Here is a 20,064-nt window from a genome sequence, read left to right on the forward strand (position 1 = left end):
TTCTGTCCTGACTAATCGACTTGCTGAAATAATAATAATGCAAAAAAGTCTAATGATTTGTTTATTCATTCCTTTTTTGCTACAAATAATTCAGAAAGAGTTAAAAAAAATCTCGGTATTCCAAAAATTATTTTTGATGAATTAAGATTAATCACAAACACAGATATCGTCATTTATAGATTGTTTTTGTCCACTTCACAGATTTGATTTATTTATTATATACAGCTTTAAGAATTATTTATAAATGCCAAAAAAAAAAAAAAAAAAAAAAAAAAAAAAACAAAAAAAAAAACAAAAAAAAAAACAAAGCAAAACAAAAAAAAAAAAACTTTTTTAGAATCAATATCAGTGTCTTCTTGTCATTCCTCAGGTGTCTAATATGATAAATATCATATAAAAGACATGTGATATATTAATCTAATGTACTAAGAACTAATATGTAACCTGGCAAAAACATCTTACTTTTACTTGTTTTGTTTGAGACAAGTTACGTTTATCATATAATTAAATAAAAATTAAATAGTGTTATTGTTTCCTGTACCGTAATGCTATAAAAAAGCAATGTTCAGGATGTAAAATTGTCAGATTATAAAGTTAAGAAAACATTTTTGTTGGTATTAATACATTTGCCATATCTGTTATGAATTATTCTCATTTTTAAATGCTTATTATTTATATAATATATCATGTTACGTCTTTCTTTGGATTTCACATCACTTTTTCATAAACTGTTTGATAGTCTGCCAGAATATCTTTAGGCCATTTTTATTTTTTGTCCATTCCACATAAGAGGTTGATTTAAGGAGTACTTTCAAAGATTTATTAATGTGTTCAGAACGAATATCCTCTAGCAGAATCAGTAACAGTTTGTGACCATCGCCATCCGCCAGTGTATGATTAGCAAGAGCAGCTTCGTACATGCACCATTGGTCGTCCATAAAATTGTTCGAAAGCACTAGAATGAATTTCCTGCTGGTATCAATGCTCTCTAGAATGTCATCTACGTACACACCGCCTGGAATGATGTCCCTCTCATGCAAACAGAGTTTGTGTTTGTCATTTCTTTCTACCATTTCAACAAGTTCAGACATAATCCAGTATCTATCTTTAGTGTTATAAGCAACAAAAGCATCGTACAGGAATGCTTCATCATCGGTGAACCTTTTGTAGCCGAAAGGTTTTCTGTTTTTACAAATGTAAACGTAATATTTGATATCCCATCGAAATTTTCTCAAAAGATATATAGACAAAATGACGAAGGAAAAAAGTGCTAGTGAAACACAAGTTAGAATTATATAAGGGCTTATCATATGACAGTCCGAGGCTGGGTCAAAGTTTGATAAGCTTTTGCCGTTTAATTCCGATGGGGAATCGCAGATATATCTCTCTGGGTATCCTATGGCTCTATTAACATTGTTTTCTATCCAGATTCTAAACCACTCTAGCTGACATCCACAGTCCAATGGATTCAAACACACGTCAAGCATGAAGTCTTTTCTCTCCCAAAGAAAACTAGGCAAAAATGACTTATTCATGGAATTCAAACGATTGTTACTGAGAACCAATGTTTTCAAATTAGTTAAATTTTGAAACTGTATTGCTTGAGTTTCCTTAATTTTGTTGAAACCGAAATCGATGTAATCTAACTTCGTAAAAGCATTCAGATAAATAATTTCCTTCAGTTCGCCATTAAGGATAGTTAATGATGATAACCCTTTCAGAGGTGTAAGCATTCGTGTTACATTAGTTGTTGATAAATCGGTTTTCATTATTTTCAATTCTTTAATATTTGGACAATTTTCGAACATTTGTGTGAAATCCTTGACTCTTGTTTTAATCAAGGGCCCAATAGAAAGCCTTTGGAGAGAATGTGATGATAGGGACCACTTGTCCACGGCTGCTCCACGCAAATTGTCAGCGATTAGCGTTTGTAAGTTGCTCATCCTGTCAAACGACACTACTGCAATTTCTTTGAATAAGTTTTTGGAAATATTCAAAAATGTAACATGTTTGAGGCAAAAGCCTTGACTTATGAAATTTTCTGTGTCCATTAGAGCGTTTGCTCCCAAATATAATTTTTTTAGGTTTGGAAAAGCTGGTCTTGTGTTATTCAAACAAAATTTGGGAACTCTCCTAAAATTATTGTCTGCGAGATTCAACTCTTGTAATGTGCGAAACGGAAATTTAGTTTATACAAAGTTTGTTATAAGGTTGCTCCCAAAATCTATTTTTCTTATGTTTTGTAATTGCTTAAAAGTATTAAATGAAAAGAATCTGATACTACAACTGCGGACGACAATCTCTTGCAACGCACTTAACCACGATGTGTAAAATATATTTTTCACACTGAGGGGTAAAAGTTTTCCTTCGAAGAAAATTCCGGATATGTTTAGCACTTGCACATTTGAATGTCCCAGATCCTTTATTCTGTCATAAACATTGCTCAAGTTTATTTCATTATAAGCTAAATCAAGATAACGCAAATTTGGAAAACTTTCGAAAAAACGTTTTGAAATGCTTTTTATTTGACAATTATCCAGTAGTAGATTTGTGATATTCAAAGACACAACAGGTTCCATTGTGTCATTCCGAATATACGTAAGCTTATTTCTTGACAAGACAAGAGTACTGATCTCCTTTGGTAAACCTTTTGGAATTTCTTCAAGATTTCTGTTCGAACAATCTGCAGTGTAAATGTTCGAACAGTGGCAAACAGTGTCTGGACAAAAATTTGGTTTTCCTGTACTGCAAGCAATTGCTATCAGAATGAAGAGATGGATGGACAATGACTCCATCTTTCTGAGAAAAAAATGTTAATTTATCTCAACAATGTACTCTGTCTTGACCGTTATATTTTTATTAGAAAAAATAAATGTATATTATCTCAATGACTTCTGAATAGCTTGTAATATATATTTATAATATAGTACTTTCTCTAAATGCACGAGGATTGTAAAAAATGTTTTACAGTTTGTAATTATCACTGAAAGGTTTAATTTTTTTCAACGTCTTACCTTCTTTACACGACAATCATCATATGGTTGCTTGGAGTTTATTACTTTTTATAGTAATTCAATTTATTAACTTATATTTTTGAGTACTTTCGGTTAATCACCGATCATTTATTTTAAAGGACCCTTGACTTATGCACATGAAGAGTAACACTATTTGAAAGAACACTTAAGTCAATGTGTGTCGAATAATTCATTTTAAAATTTACCCGGAAACAATTTATCATAGGTTCAGAGGAGCAAGGCTCAAATAAACGAAAAAGCTCTTCTTCAATTGGGTTTCATGTGATCACATACTTAACCTCCAAATCTAACATTCCAGATATTTCAAGTTGAATTCTCCATTGCACGAGTTCATAAGTGCATCTTTAAGTGATGTAAATTAAAATTTTTCTTAAAACTCGAGCAGAAACTAATATTAAATTGATTTAACATGCATGACAATTTCTTAAATAAGTCAAGGATAATACGAACAAAATTATGCGTAGAAAATGATATGTATAAAGTTTTGCATTGAATCTAATATGTATTATGCAGAAAAGAAAACATGTAAACAATTCAATTCAAGAAACAACTTAAATTACTAAACGGTCTGCATTTAATTTCTAGATCTCCAATACTTACAGAAAACGATAGACAAGTCAGGTAAATAAAATACAAACATATTTTGAAAGGTATTAAATTGTGTAAGATGAGTTATGCTTTCTATTCCTCGGGATCGTTTTTCACAAGGTTCATTTGCTCGGCAGAATCTTCGACCATAACATGGTCCTCCAGAGCACGTCCCTTGGTTTCTGGCAGCAAGAAGACACAGAAGCCGGACAGTAGCAGAGTTCCCCCGATCACAAAGTAAAGCAGGCCAGGAACAGTTTTGCTCTTCAATGAAATTTAGGATTACTTCATTCTTATAAAAGAAAATTTTGTATAAACATACAAGTATTCAACCTGAAGGTTAACAGGGATAAAATAATCAAAATCATGAATTGATTTTAATATTTGAATCAAAACTTCTTTTATTTGATCTGATGAAATGCATAGGAATTTCTTAAAGAAATACAAATTCAAAGACTTGATCACTTACAAAATGGATTCGTAAGTGGATATCAATATTTGAATTTTTACATTCTTTTATTTGAAATGTGATGAAATAAAATATATTTACGAATTCCTTGAAGAACGAATTCAACGAATTGGTGACTTACAAGGAAGATAATTTGAGGAGCCACCATCGCACCAACTCTTGATACAGCACTAAAAAATCCGTATGAAATATTCCTAAAATTAAAGTTAACAAATTAATGGAAACTTGCATCAGAAAAACTATTAAAAACAGAAATCAGAGTGCTAAATATGAAGGCTGAGAGGTAGTATGACTTGCAATTTCTCCATTTCTTGTTAAGCCCTAAAAGATTTTATAAGACACTAAGTGAAAGATAAAATCCTCAAATAAAATTCTTCCATTTAATACACTGTCTTTGTTGATTATGAACTTTTTTTGAAGGTACAATATACTAGTGGAGTTTTATGAAGAGGCTTACTTTTACATTTTGGTAATTGGAGTTGTTCTTTGTTTAAATTTTAGAAGTCAGTCGTCGATTGTAAAAGTAAGTCTCTTCATAAAACTCCAGTACTGAACTACTTAAGGCTTTTAAAAGTGATAAGGGATGGCTCAATTGTGGTCTTTATTAAATAATAGGAGCCTGATTAAAGACCGATTAAAATAGGTAGGTGTGATGTTTTTATCTGGATTACCTGATACCAGTGGGGTATAACTCCGTTGTCATGGTTATAACTGGATTACCTGATACCAGTGGGGTATAACTCAGTTGTGATGGTTATGACTGTATTACCTGATTACAGTTGGGTATAACTCAGTTGTGATGGTTATGACTGATGTCCACGCAGCCGAGATCGCCAGTTTAGCTGTGATGGCGAGAACAGTAACAACCGTGGCATGGCTAGGCACTGACTCTGGATCTAATGATGTCATGGAAAGAAATCAAAAATGCATAAAATGTATGTTAATAGTTGAAAAAGAAAGAAAGGAAATTATTTGTTTGTTTATTATCATAAAATTCCTTTTATCTATCTTAATTGATATCTAAATAAGATGGTATAAAATTTACAAATACATAAAATAAAAAAAATATATTAAAACTGCTGTAGTTTGTATTCAACATCAAAAAGGAAGAAATAATGAAAATATTTGTACTTCTATTTCAAAAAAATGTTTTGTAAATGAGAGACTTCATTCAATATACCACAGTGATGAACGTTTAAAAATCAAGATATTTTAAAGAAAAATATTTACAATCGATTACTTTCACAAGGAGAGCGGTTACATTACAAGAAAAACAAATGAATCCTACTCTTTTGGTTTTCAACGTTTGTGCAGTTAACACCACACAATATTTTTATTTGCAAAAAAAAAAAAAAAAAAAAGAAAAGAAAAAAAAAAAATCAATCACTTATACTTGCCAAGATTCTGAAAGGTTGCAGTTGCTATTCCAGCTACTCCTGATAACAAAAGCAGTACTAAAGCTGTCCATCGACGACCAAATCTAGAATTGGTACAAAAAACCCAGTCAACCATAAAATGATTCTTCTTTTAAAGGTATATGACATCATCTAAAAAGAATAAAAATCTTGCGGTTGAATTTTAGACTGAGGGTTTTACACTAAGAAAGTAAAGAAAAAACTCTTTACAACAAAAGACATGACAAATATACATGTATGTTATTTTTTTCTTCTTCAGTAGGTTTTTAGAATTCGACCTCATTTGAATACGAAACATAGGTCTCCTCAGAATACTCACTGGTTGGTAAGACACCAAGTGCTGAAGGTACCAGGTACCTCCACTGCAGATAAGAAAAACATGTTAATATACAAACTCCCAGAAAGTTGTCCAACACCGAAAGCGAGGCCATAGTAGGAAAATCCGCAGGCTAACCTACAATTAAAAAAATGATAGCCCTCAGTTTAAAAAAAAGCATCCCAAGGTACATCCTAAAAATAAAAGCAAAAGGGTTCCATTTTGCGAAAGTTCAGGCAACCAAGAGGATTTAATAAACATCGAAAAAACGAATGCAGACTTAAACAACAATTTGGATATTTTACAATTAGATATAAATGCCAGAGTAAAGGTCAAAGAATAAGATAATTGTGAAGTTAAAAAATATACAGAAAAACTTTTGGAAAGAAAAGTGAGGTTCATAAGTCAGAAAGAAACACCGAACTGGTTATCCTTGAAATAAAAGAAAATCATTTAAAACATCATATAGAATAGCACCTTATATAAGCATCCTTAATTCTAGATTATTAAAGAAGATGGCAAGGAAAAAATACGTACTCACCAACAAAACCAAAGTAACAATGTCCTTTTAAGTAGATATTTTTCTCTAAATATATCAATGATGGAATATTTCCGTTCTTTTAGTCTGTTTTTGCTGCTCAGAGCCAGTCTAACTCTGTCCATATCTGGACAGGGACGGCCGTTTATATCTGCGATCTTTTTAATGACATTTTCAGCTTCTTTAATCTTGAAGCGGGAGGCCAGCCATCGAAAACTTTCTGGGATTACACTTGAAAAAGAATTATATGTATATCATTTTGGGGGTTCAGCTACAAGATTTATTGAAAGGAAGAAACATACCCAAAAACATCCGGATGTACATGTAATCTGAACTCAGTTGAACACTTGGGTACCACTAGCATTTGAAATAAAAAGATTTATTGATTGATTAAGGATATCCGATCCTCAGCCAGGAAGGATAACTCCAAAAATTAATAATTAATTTGAAATGCATCAAAATGAAGCTTGAAAATGTAATTTTTTCATGCAAAAATTTTCATTTTATTAATCTTTATAAGATTCAAGGGTTTTGGAAATCTTAGAAAAGGACTTATGAAAGTTGATATTTGTACCCTATAAAAGGAAAAAAAATTAATACAGTTTTAGAGAAATAAGATTTTCTTGAATCCAGGCTTAGATACCAATGCTTATTAGCATGATATGAAATACGAAGTGATTTGTGGTGTCTTGCAATGATAGCAAAAGCCTTTTACACTATTTACTATAGAATATATGACGGAAATAGAAGACAAAAAATACCAAATAAGTATAAAAATCATGACAATTTCTCTGAATGCCTGGATACCTAACGTTTTTAAACCTAAAATATATTTGTTGATCAATTTGCAATTAGAAAATACACTGCAGATATTCCAAATCGCTTTTTCTGCAAAAATATTGGAGATTTGGCAATTTTCCCTTTATAATATGATTAACTTTAACCCCCTTCCCCGCAGTCATGCATTTTAACGCGAATACCATTTCCTATTTTAACGCAAAATCACGCATATACCGTTTCCCCGCAATCACGCATTTTCACGCACTTTGAAAAGTTCGTTTAATGTTTAATTTAATGCCAAATTCCTTCTATTTTATACTTGAAAAAATGTCATTAAATAAGAAAAGTTATTTTTCTATTAAAATATAACGTCATAAAATTATATACGTAAATTTTTAGAGAAATGTGTACCACGCTATAAGGTGCTTGCGGGGAAATGGTAAATTTCTATTTCTATGACGTGAACATTAAGTGTATGTTGCATAACAGTTCAGTAAGTTGTAAAGAGTTAATCTTTAACTGCTAATTTTATAAACCTGAGGATCGGACTACCTTAAATTCACACCGTTTATCTACTGGCATTTAAAAAACATTTGGACCAACTGAATTATTCATTCATGTACTACCATAAAACGACTCGTATATATTTTCTATAAATCTGAAACTATGTCCTTTCTAAGGGGTTTTGAACTCTTAATTCTGCTAGATTAAATCCTTTAAACAAGAGACCCATGGGCCACATCGCTCACCTGAGCACAGTGGCCAGGAACAAAAACTCAATTCAAGGAATACCTAAGTGGTCCCGATCCTAATAAAGGGGGAATGATTTGAACAAACTTCTATCTATGCAAACTTGAATCTACACTCAATAAGGATCCTTACATAGTTTTTTGACTAACTGTGTCTTTCTCCCCTATAAGTTTGAACTTTTATTGTGGTCCCACCCAAACCTGGGGGTTATGATTTTAACAAATCTGTATCTAAACTACCTGAGGATATAAACATGACCAGTCATGACTTTGCTGTTCTTGAGAAGATTTTTCCCATATACCCCTATGCGAAACTTTTATCGGCCATTGTGGCCCCGCCCTACCCCCAGGGGTCATGATTTGAACAAAAATCTTCACTACCTGAGGATGCTTCCATATAATTATGACCAATCATGGCTTTCCTGTTGTCGGGAGGAGAAAATTTTTAAAGATTTTTCCTATATATTCCTATGTAAAACTTGGATCGGCCATTGTGGCCCCACCCTGCCCCCGGGGGTAATGATTTGAACAAATTTGAATCTACACAACTTGAGGATACTTCCAAGTAAATATGACCAGTCATGGCTTTGCTGTTCTCAAGAAGAAGATTTTAAATATTTTTTCCTACATATTTTCTATGTAAAACTTTGATCGGCCATTGTGGCCCCGCCCTACCCCCGGGGGTCATGATTTGAACAAACTTGAATCTACACTACCTGAGGAAGTTTTCACATAAGTTTCATCTTTCCTGGCAAAGTGGTTCTTGAGAAGAAGATCTTTGAAAATTGCCATTGATTTTTCAGTAATTATTTTAAATTATCTCCCCTTGGAATGGGGACTGGCCCTTCATTTGAACAAACCTAAATCCCCTTCAGCCAAGGATACTTTGTGGCAAGTTTGGTTGAAATTGGTCCAGTGGTTCTTGAGAAGAAGTCGAAAATGTGAAAAGTTTACAGACGGAAAGACAGACAGACAGACAGACGGACAGACGGACGACGGACAAAATGTGATCAGAAAAGCTCACTTGAGCCTTCGGCTCAGGTGAGCTAAAAACTTACAAAATACCCAGAAATGATGGTAATGTTATAGCAGCTGTTAGGTAATGAAGGTGTCTCCAGTCTTTCAGCAGGTATGAGACCAGGGCTAACAGTGCAGCGAAGATGGGAAAGGTAGGAAGAGCTGCGATCATTGATCGATGTCTCTTGGGTATGAACTCAATCATGAAGATGTACAAGGTGGCTAGGAACTGTCCAGCACCGAACCCGAGCACAAATCTCATGACAGCAAACATCTGCCACGACACGGAAACAGCAGCGAGGAAATTCCCTACCATCATGAAGGCAAGGGACAGAAAGAAGTTCAGTTTTCGTCCGAATGTATCTGACAGGTGCCCAGACAATAGACCAGCCACCAACATACCGGCCATCTGTATTGTGGTTATTGTAGACGATACCCAGTCCATATCGCAGATGAGTTCCCACTACAGAGACAGGGACAAGAGTTAAAAGTGCTCGCATAGATATACCATGCAGAATATCGAAATACCACTAAAAGCAACCACAATCAACATTCTTTACCTCAGTATTATATAATTATTTAATTGTATTTTGCAATGCTCTTAAATTTAAAGAATTGTACAAAAACATTTTCTTATTATTCAAGTAAGATTGAACTGATCGCCCGGGTTAAAGAACTTTGTTAAATTTTTAGATTTTCCGTTCTTTATATTTTCTATGGAAAATGTTTTATAAATATCATTTTAAAACAACTTACAAATCAAGATATATGATTTTAATAATTGTTCAATAATTCTTTACGTTAAGAAAAATGTAACCCGGCATCGTATGTTTTGTGTCCGGGAATAAGTTTATATCTGACAGTAGATTTAACATGTTCTTACCTCATTCACGATTGTGTTTATTTCCGATGAAAAACGAAAAGAGGAACATCTTCCATATAGAGATTCATTATTGGGCGCCTTGCATACTTCGAGTGTCTCTTTACTATCGTTTCCGGTGTAGCCATATGACGTATTTGTGTTCCACGTACACCACCATTCTGGTGACGCGCCAGCAAATTGCATCATGAGGACGCTCCACGCACATGACACTTTCACGAGGAAGGCAACGCCGATGACAATGTATTGGAACCGACCAAAGCCACCACATTCTGTGATTATATCCTCCAAAGCAAGATTGAGCGACTCCATTCCAGTGATCTTAAGACTGTCGATTACAAATAGTCTTTATTTTAGAATATTATTGTACCATGAAATCAACCAGTTTCCACTATTACCGGTATTTCCCAAAGGAATATTAATTTAACCAACCCGTACGTATTTTTATCAACACTGATATCATAATAACTAGTCAGCGGGCTAAAAATAAACAAAAATAAACATAGATGCTGGCCACTAGGGTGACCTTTTAACCTGACCCATTCCCAGAATATACGATTCATTAGAATGCGGTTGATTACTTGTTTATCGAAAGATGTATTTGGTTAGGAGGAAGAAGCAACCAAGGATATTGGGGTGATCAGAGTTCAGGTGTTTGTATAAATTATCTACAGAAAATGTTTAAAGATTATGCAGAAGATTGGTAATTATTTTAAAAGTGCATCAGAAATTTAAAAAGGACTGAAGGTCAGTAGACAGAAGACAGTTCAGTTGTCTCTCTTTGGTTGCATTTATACAGGTAAGATTATTTTGTAAACATGCGTGCGTTTTTATTTATGGGTTCAACTTTTTATATTATTAGTAGTTATATTTATAATAATGTTTAGTATCTTTTGTAAACTTTTTCATTGTAATTATAGATATTAACATGGATTGTTTACTTTAATAAAGAGTGGAAAGCTGAATCTTGAATGTCTTGGTTGCATTTTATACAGGTTGGGTAACATCTCCACTCCCCAACACATGTCAGCCTCTCAGGTCCATCAGATTTACAAGGAATGAGAAATGAAGTGCCAAGAAACTATATAATAAACGGATAGTTAAACTGACTTATCCCGGTACCTCTCCATGAGTTCTAAAGAATGAGATCTATCTTCTTATGAAACAAACAACGACCCTTTTTTTAATTTAATATTTTTTTTTTATGAAACTGATCAAAAATGGAATACATTTTGTTGGTCTGACATGTTTTGACATAGATAAAACATGGGCACTGTGTGTTCTTTAGATCTCTATATCTGTATAAATAAGTTTGTATATTGAGCATGTGGAATGAAAATTTTGACACTCATGAGTTATGCCAAACCTGTCTGATATATTTTCATATATATAGTAAACTCGACTAAATAAACTAAACGCAGCTGGATTAATGTTAGAATTTCATCATTCGTTTTTATGTAATCTGGTGAAATACGGATGTACATGTACATGCACTGTTTGTCAGGTTATGGACAGATTTTAGTTTGCGTATTAGATCGTATGCATTGAAACAGAAAATGATTACGGAGAAAACATTATCCAGTGTTCTAAGTGAGAAAAAAACGATAGGTTATTTTGTTTTAATTTCATCTTTTCAATAAAATATCAGTAAGTATTAGTATACATTGAAATAGTGAAATAATGAAAATGTGCAAGTTAAAAAGAAAACGTAATCTTGCAAAATCCAAAATTGCCTTCTGTCAAAGTTTTTCAAAAATTCTAAGTTTTTTGTGCTTCGACTATTTCTATTCAAAAATGCATAACCAGACCATAGGAGGCATTATTATTAAAGATTTGTGAAGAGAAATTGCAAAACGAGGGTTTACTGTTATCAACAAAATAATATTTCATAACATATGTACTGTAGAGTTCGGTACGTTTGACTTAGTGTTATTTGCTATTATCAATGTTTAACAAAATTTTACATACCTTTGGTGGGCACAGTTTTCACCCTTGAGAAACAGATTTGCACGGTATTATGAGGATAGCGTTACAATCTCCCCCAAAGATCCAAAGGACACCTTTAATTGGTTTGGTTGACGCTTCCCTAAACCCAATATCCTTTCACCTAGCAAGTACACGCGTGAATGCTTCAATTATAAATCTCAGTAGGACTTTTTTTACTGTTTGACAGACAAGGGCGCTAACAAAAAGCGGAGTTCAATGTCTCCCACTACCCCCATATACAAAGGCTGGTCAAAATGCAGCCTACTTTGTGTTTATTCCGGATTTTCTCTACTAATGGCAAATATTTCTGAATGAAAAAAGACCAGAATTGTTATACAAGAACACAGTTTCAAAGAACTTTAAAATGCTAGTATCAAAGACTTGATAGAAACGCAGAGGCTGTTTTATTAAGTATACTTTCATTTTTACACTTCTCTGAATTTGATGATAAAAAGTAAAATTGAAAACCTTTAAAGTCATTAAAAGTATCGCATATCATTGTACTTTAAAATGTCCAATTAAGGTTCAATGATACTCTGATACATGCGATAACGCCGAATGGCATTGATATCTTATTTCTTTTAAATATACTTGTCAAATTGAAATTCTGTTTTGTTTAATCTTTTTCTTTCAAGCTTTTATAAATTTTTTACGAATAAAATGATTTTTAAAAATCATTGCATAAAAATGTAAGAGAAAACAATAAAGTTTTTTAAAACAAATATCCAGTACCTTTGGTCCTTCGCTTTGAGAACTATTTTATCCCACAGTGATCAGTTCCTTTTTCCAGTGTTATAGGTACGATAATATAGGGTATTTTGGTTTACAAAATAAGATTTTTTTTTTGTAGACATAACGAGGTTGTGTAACCATATTCATACTTAAGACTCTGAAGTTTAAATGAACCAAGGGTCAAGAGTAATCATAAGAAATCGTGTTATGAAAGCACATTACGACTAATTCTATGGTGAAAAAACACCGTAATTACACATTTTGATCACAAGCGCCTGCAAATGGAGAATGGAACCCCCTTTTCATTTTTAAAATCCTTTCCCTTTTTGTATTCTAATATGCACTATGTGTTATCAATATTGTAACCAAATTGTTGTCCCTATACACTGTATTTAAATGAAATCTTTTTTGACTTATACATATAAAATCCCTGGTTAAAACATCTCGATTATCTATTTTTTTCAATCTTTAAGAACATTTCGTTCGTTTTTTACACGATTATGCAGACTTAATCCTGACCTCATCAACAAAATCATTTCTTTTAAAACAACTTAACTTTCTCAAATACAATAAAAAATAAGAAATCGTCGCAAACAAATAAAAAATTGTTAAGTACAAATAAGAGTTAGTAAAATGCGCATAAAATTATAGAATAAAATAAAAATGTAAATGTACATATTGTAATTTCAAATAATTAATTTTTACAAAACAATAGATAATTTTAGAATATATAACTAAAACAGAATAAAAAATTTTAAAAAAAACAGAAAAGTTAATATCATATAATAAAAAATTGTACAATGCAAATGGAAAGATTATACAACACAAATGAAACAGATAGAATGTTACAATGTTTGATACATGGCTACATGAAATATATGGAGATAACGAACAATATCCAAGCTCAAAATTCCATGAAACAATAAAAAAAATTAGAACAGTGCAAACACAGACTTCTAAAACATCTAAGATGGGATCAGGTGTAATGAGGAAATTAGCATTCCCTAACCATTATTATTGTCATAATTGGGAATAAACGGGAAAATTCGTAGACAATTCAATATGTAGAGAATGACTTAACAATAATTAAGACTTAGTATGAAAATCCTCTGTCACCATTTGGCTTAATGATAGACTGTATTCGATGATAAGGTCTTTGTATCGACCATAGAACTAACGAAATTGTTACTATAAACAAGACTGCTGATATTCTTGCTTCACCAGCTTGTTTATCAATAATGACCTCGTTTTAGAAATTGTCCATACGTAGAGCATGCTCCAGCGCATAGAATCAACTGAAAAATGTTAATTTCGTATGCAGGTGAAAAAGTACTTAGCTGGATAATTAAGGTAGGATTCTTCTCTGGTGTCTGACTAGATGAAACATTCAAAGTATATTTGCTTATATGTCTTATATATTGAGGTGTAAGGAATTTAAAAGACCATATTTTTCTTTCCTCATCACAACTGTACAACTTTAAATAGAAATGGTAAACTGCGTTTGAAAACTAGTAGGGACTATATTTTTGGCGGAATGGTGGCATATGAAAATATCTTCTTTTCTGCCTCTCAAAATTATACTAGAACAATGAATTTAGTTATAATTTTTACACAATCGAAGACTTGGAGAAATTTTCAAATGTAAGTTGAATTAATAATGAGGGACTAAACTTTCAAAATAAATCAAATAAATATGATTTTCCAAACAAACTAGAACTTTGTTAGCTTTTAAACGCTTCCTATCAAAGTGCAGATTTGAGCCAAAAAATTATAAAAAATATTTTTTTCTCTCTTAGTGAACGATCAAAACTTTTTGTTTTTGTATCATTTTGTACATTCATAAGACTACTTTATTATATGTGAAAATAAGAAAAAGTTAAATATAGGAAGCATATGAAAATAACTAATATATCCTGAAAAATTAAGAAAAACAGAGAAAATTCGGATTAGCCAATATCCAGTTAAGTTAAATTATTTTTGTAAATTTGGTGATATCATGCTATAGACCCGATATAGTAATATGTTTTTATGCAAAAAGAACAAATTTTAAACTTTTGAAATAGAATTAGGTATCACATGATTGGCAACAGTATTTTTTTTTATTCTTAATGTCAAGGAAAAAGATAATGACCTTGACCTGACCTTGCCTCTAATATAAAACGGTCAAATTTAATTTCACTGATACTATCACTTACTGATATTGTCTTCTTGATTCTGTGAAAATTTCATTAATTTTTAAATATTAGAAATATGAGAAGAATCCCACCTTAAGGAAAGTTGACGATTGAAAAGTTAAAGTTAATACGTTGATTATGAACGTTTGTTGTTTGATTACCATTAACGTCTTTTTAGTAAGCGATCCAAATATGAAACAGATGTTCAGACTCAGTTTAATCTTTTATTTCAAGCTCATTGGGATATATCGTATCGGTATTAGAATAGAAATAATCATTTCTGTATTAGAATAGAAATAATCATTTCTAACTGACAATACGTCGTTGATATAATATTATATATATATTCATTTCTAATTTTTTTCTCTGTGATAACTCTTTGAAAGTTTGGGGAGTTTATTTCTTGATAATTCTGCCGGAATGTAAATTAGGCAGGTCGATAGGTCAGGAGCAAAGGAGGCCTAATACGCTTGCAAATCTCGTGCGCATCTGTCTCTGTGTCTGAAGCTAAGGAGACCAAATATGCATGTAAATCTCGTGCAGCTGCCTTTCTGTTTGACGTCAGTGGGCGAGGACGATTGAGATTGGCATGGAAGTCCTCGTGTTATTTAAATCTATTAGTCTACATTTTTAAAGTCTAAATCTACAATTTTATTTCACAATGAAATGGAAATATAAGGAATCACTGTCTAGTTAGTGTAGTATGCCAGGGACATCAACGATAGTGGGAAACATGGGATAATTTATGCATAACGGGCTTCGCCCGTTATGCAAATTATCCCATGTTTCCCACTATCGTTGATGCCCTGGCATACTACACTAACTAGACAGTGATTCCTGAAATAAATGGATCAAGCAAATCTTCCGTTAGCTCTTTTCTTTACTCCCTACAAATGTATTAATTTAACTACTTCAGTAGAAACTTCATACGTAATGTGCTACAGGATATTCTTGAAATGGTGTAAATCATATGTGGATCCTCTTAAACTCTATGGAATTTTTGGAAACTTCAAATCACAAAATGTTTCAAAAGTATATTACATCAAAACGACTTTTCTATACTGTTTACAAAATTTCGATAAATTAAAATCTAGCTATAGATTTTTGATATCATACACAACTGTTTCTTCAAAGATAAAAATAAAGAACAAAAGTAGGGAACTAGAAAACTGAAACATCTAGTGATTGGTCATCATGATTTCTACATGAACCAACTCTCATTGTTCACAAAAGTACTCTGAAATTGACAAGCAGTAAAAAAAGCTGGAGTTTCTCATTTCTCATTTATGAAGCTTTTGTAGGCCATGTTTTCCAACAAACTGTTGGAGATCCGATGCTCACTATTTGCTTGCCTTTATTTACTGGCCTATTTTTATATTCCTATGAAACAGAATTTATTCAAGACATTCTACATAAGAAGAGGAACACACTTGTTATGGACTTCTGTTCGAAATTTCCAGCTTTTCCATCATTGTTTTAAAACTGAATTTGACTACGGAGAGTTCCGTCCACCTGATTAATACATAGGTATCTGACACCGGTCAACAGTGGAGGCATCTAGACACTTGATCCGCCTCTGAAATTTATAAAGATCCTTGTTTTGTGTCCTCTTCACATATTTTTATTTTGTATATATTTTTTGAGATTGATCACTGCTCGTTATCTTCAACTTCCTCACTGACGTCATACATTAATTTTTGTCATTATGACGGCTGACTTTATCAGTCCTTTTTTTTTACCGCTTTTTAAAAAAATAAATACTATATGCGTTGTTACAATAAAACTTTGACCAGATAATATTAAGTTATATGTAAGGATAACCCATGAAAGCCAGGAGGTTATTTCCAATCGGGTCCTCTGACTTATACATGTATACTAGATGTTAAAGAAAAAGTTTTAAAAAATTAATTAAGATATTGAATTATTTTACCTCCTAGCCCGTTCCATATCCCTAGTGTAACAAACATAATATTGACGGGTGGACGTCAAAAGACTTAAAATGTCTTATGTAAGGAAAGGAAATTGTTTAACCTAATTCAACTAAAGGTCTATAAAGTTAATATATAAGTCACGACCTCTCATGACAGCACTAATCCGTATAAGCTTTTTAATTAAATTTGAACTGGGCTACTTTTTAAAAAATAATTAACTCTCATTTCTCGATCGAAAAAGATTGCTCCTACCACAGGCGTCCTATGGAAACACACGCGTCAGCCATGGATAGACATAGTCGTTCTACAGATACACCTATATTATACACAATAAAATGGAAGAGAACTATCTAAGTTTTTGGAACTTAAGTCTAATCCCTTTGACATGTTGTCAATAAAATATGTTCAAAACAAACAAAACACTATCATTTCTTGATTTAAACACTCCTCTGAAAACATTGAGTTTGTTTTTTGCTAATAACACAAGACATATTTGTTCCAAAAAATGTGATTTATTATGAAATGACAACATATAATACAATACATAAACTTGAATAAAAAAAAGACTGGGAGACAATGTAACATTAAAACACAATTACTGAGAAAAAATATTAAACAATAATGCAATGACAAATTGGCCTCCCAGTATGTGACTATTACATAACATATATGAATTGCGAAATAGGTGGCCTCCAAATTAGGCCAAAAAAGGAAAGGCTTAAAAGCATTTCCTTGCGCCACCCGAAATATTTCGATTTAATTGCTGAAAATTAAATCGCGTTATTAGAGAGGCCCATATTCGGGGTTATCGGGTCGTTAGTATTTCCCCGTTCTTTCAACTTTTGGTATTTTAGTCAAATCCTTAGGACTCCCTTTTCCGTTAGAGAATGAAGGGGAGCAGACATATCCTGCATCTCAAGATAAAAATTTGTTTATTTATTTTATATTGTGTTAAAAGATTCATGTTATGCATGAAATTTAAGGAGAATGTTTCTAGCAATTTTTATTTTCGTGTGTATTTGCATCATTATGTACATGACTTTTTGGATGTTTTTCGATTTTGAAAAACCACATGCGTAATATAAAACAGAGAAGTCGTAACGCTTAGTCAATATTTGAGCAAAATATAATAATAATGATTTTATTAACAAAATCGTCTAAGTCGTAACGATGAGTCAATATTAAAAATAATATTAATAATAACTTTATTATTAGGTCTATTTCTATATTGTATTTCTTATTCCAAAGTCGGTAGTTTCAGAAAACGCCTAGAGTTAAACCCGCTGCCAAGCCGGCGAAGCGAAAATCAGCACCTACGAGTGGGCCTAAACCAAAAAGTGGGATCAGTCGAATCTACAGAAATTTCGTCAGAGGAAAACATACCCTGTACAGACATTATTGTTACCATGGTTACTACAAGTGTGGTTACTTTTTCCACTAGTTCCAGCAATGAATCTGATGTCAATGTACAGACTGCCAATCATGTTGATACAACAGGTAATGAGAACGATGGTATATGCGGTAGTTTTGGGGAAATGCTACAGAATAAATCAAACAAAAATGTTAAGGGCGAATACATTGATTTAGGTCAGCTTCTATCCAATCCGGTCCCGATGGTTGATAAGCAAACACTAACAGTCTCTAACGGTCAAGTAGTAATTGAACCGAAATGGGTTACAGTTAAAATTACAAATGTACAGCAGCGGACTGATGAATTTTTGATTTTCTCTTCAGTATATACCACAGTACACCCTACAGAATTTCTTTTTTGGCTTGTTTAAATACATCCACACTGTTTGTCTAAAGGCTAGCAGGTAGGCTGTCATATATAAGGTGGAAGTTTTATAATGAGTAATTTCAAATGAGAATGGCAAGGAATTCAAGTGTTTCATGAAGAATAGTTGATCAGGAGCTTTAGCTACTGTACATGGTACCATCGTTTATTGGTCCGGTACGAAAACCTTCAGGGGGGTGGGGGGGTGGGGGGTGTTAAATGCTATGACTATAACAATTCTCAGGTTTGTGTAAAACAGCAGTGCCATGAATTATATAAAAGTGTGAACTGTAGTGGGCCTCATCCATGTAAAAGCCCCGTCTGCTAAATATCAATATGCTTCTAGAGATTTTTCAGGTCAAAGATACCCATTATAATACAGGAACCAGGGACCTTCATCAAGACCACCCCAGCCTTGAGCATGATTCCCCAGTGCACCACAATCTGCAGGACCTAGGTTATTCCCCAGTTAAAGTAGAAGTTCTTGCAGCTTATTTACAAAACTCTGATTATAATAGGAAGAGTTCAGGAATTTTGCCAAAGGGGTTTTATGAAGATTTCTAAATTACAATGGTCCAAAGGGTAGCTACTAATTGTTTTGATTTAAAGTCAGCTAGAGATAATGAGCTTGGAATTCTAAAAAAATTAATGCTGGAAGAGTTACTGGCTCATTCCATTCAAGACCCTTTCCAGGCTTGGGCTTTAATTCACCTGTAGGTTTAGTACCGAAAAAAGATTGATCATTTAAGTTGATTCATCATTTATCTCAACTGGAAAACTCGAGTGTTATTTGTCAATTCCTTTATTGAGCCATCTTTCTCCTCAGTCAATTACTCCTCATAAGATGATGCGGTTAGGTTACTAAGTTTGTTAGGTAAGGGGGCCTTGATGGGTAAAATGGACCTCAAGTCTGCATTTAGGTTGCTTCCTGTTCACCCTGCAGATCTTTGAGCTTTTAGGTTTTAATAAATATTTTGTGGTGTCTTGTAGTCTTTTTGAGGAATTTTCACCACATTTGGAATGGATATTGAAGCAAAAGTCTGGACAGAAATCTATTGTGCATTACTCAGATGATTTTTTGTTTCCTGGTAGGGCAGGTACGAATACATGTGATGAACTCATGTCATTCTTTGTGGGGCCATGCGAGCAGTTAGGTGTCCCCTCAATAGTGATGATAAAACAGTGTGGCCTTCCACTTTCCTGACCTTTTTGGGTTTTGAGTTAGATTCGGTTGAAATGATGTTAAGAATCCCAGTTGATAAGTAGAATAGTTTAAAGGATTTGATCAACAGTTTTATGTCAAGAAAGAAGGCTACTCTAAAGGAATTTAAGGCTCTTGCAGGTTTGTTGAATTTTTGTTTGTGTGTCACTCTGTCACCCCGGGCATTCACTAGGCATAATTTATGACATCATGCAAGGGTTCTGTAAACCACATCACTTTATCAGGGTTTCTGTGGTGGTTAAGGAGGACTTGGAAGTGTGGCTTTTTTTTTTTTAGATTTGTTCAATGGCTGCTGTTACTTTCCACAAATTGGCTGAGTAGATGATGATCAACTCCAATTATTTACTGATAGTGCATGGAATTCAGAATAAGGTTGTGGTGCTTTCTTTAAGAATCATTGGTTGTTTTTTAAGAGGCCAAGTGAATGGGTTGGTACTGAAGTAAAAAGGGACATCACA

The 20,064-nt window shown here is 33.0% G+C and overlaps 2 protein-coding genes and 1 long non-coding RNA gene across 3 annotated transcripts; all 3 read right to left on the bottom strand.

Moving 5' to 3' along the window:
* Window positions 1-689: 689 nt before the first annotated feature.
* LOC134282749 (toll-like receptor 2) lies at window positions 690-2,051 on the bottom strand. Its single transcript, XM_062765149.1, has one exon. It carries the CDS (start codon window positions 2,049-2,051, stop codon window positions 714-716), a length of 1,338 nt encoding a protein of 445 aa, XP_062621133.1. The 3' UTR covers window positions 690-713.
* A 1,655-nt stretch (window positions 2,052-3,706) lies between these two features.
* LOC134282673 (uncharacterized) lies at window positions 3,707-4,983 on the bottom strand. Its single transcript, XR_009995337.1, has 3 exons — window positions 4,862-4,983; window positions 4,214-4,286; window positions 3,707-3,887 (listed from the first exon to the last, which is right to left on the bottom strand). It is a non-coding gene; the product is annotated as an uncharacterized LOC134282673 (long non-coding RNA).
* Window positions 4,984-5,475: 492 nt separating this feature from the next.
* LOC134282761 (solute carrier family 22 member 4-like) lies at window positions 5,476-10,099 on the bottom strand. The gene is made up of 5 exons (XM_062765159.1): window positions 9,791-10,099; window positions 8,949-9,370; window positions 6,365-6,592; window positions 5,827-5,961; window positions 5,476-5,572 (listed from the first exon to the last, which is right to left on the bottom strand). Exons 1-5 carry the CDS (start codon window positions 10,097-10,099, stop codon window positions 5,476-5,478), a joined length of 1,191 nt encoding a protein of 396 aa, XP_062621143.1.
* Window positions 10,100-20,064: the final 9,965 nt, after the last annotated feature.

This window comes from Saccostrea cucullata, unplaced genomic scaffold (genome assembly GCF_032062105.1).
Source record: "Saccostrea cucullata isolate Sc308-1 unplaced genomic scaffold, CSIRO_AGI_Scuc_v1 ctg9374, whole genome shotgun sequence".
Taxonomy (NCBI): Eukaryota; Metazoa; Mollusca; class Bivalvia; order Ostreida; family Ostreidae; genus Saccostrea; species Saccostrea cuccullata.

What these genes read in the sequence shown, in the direction of transcription:
- LOC134282749 (XM_062765149.1), bottom strand. Translation starts at nt 2,051, where the DNA reads ATGGACACAGAAAATTTCATAAGTCAAGGCTTTTGCCTCAAACATGTT.
- LOC134282761 (XM_062765159.1), bottom strand. Translation starts at nt 10,099, where the DNA reads ATGGAGTCGCTCAATCTTGCTTTGGAGGATATAATCACAGAATGTGGT. An exon ending in TAAACACAATCGTGAATGAG is followed by an intron (nt 9,371 to 9,790) that starts GTAAGAACATGT and finishes CTGTCTCTGTAG; the next exon opens with TGGGAACTCATCTGCGATAT. An exon ending in ACTTGGTGTCTTACCAACCA is followed by an intron (nt 5,573 to 5,826) that starts GTGAGTATTCTG and finishes TACCAATTCTAG; the next exon opens with ATTTGGTCGTCGATGGACAG.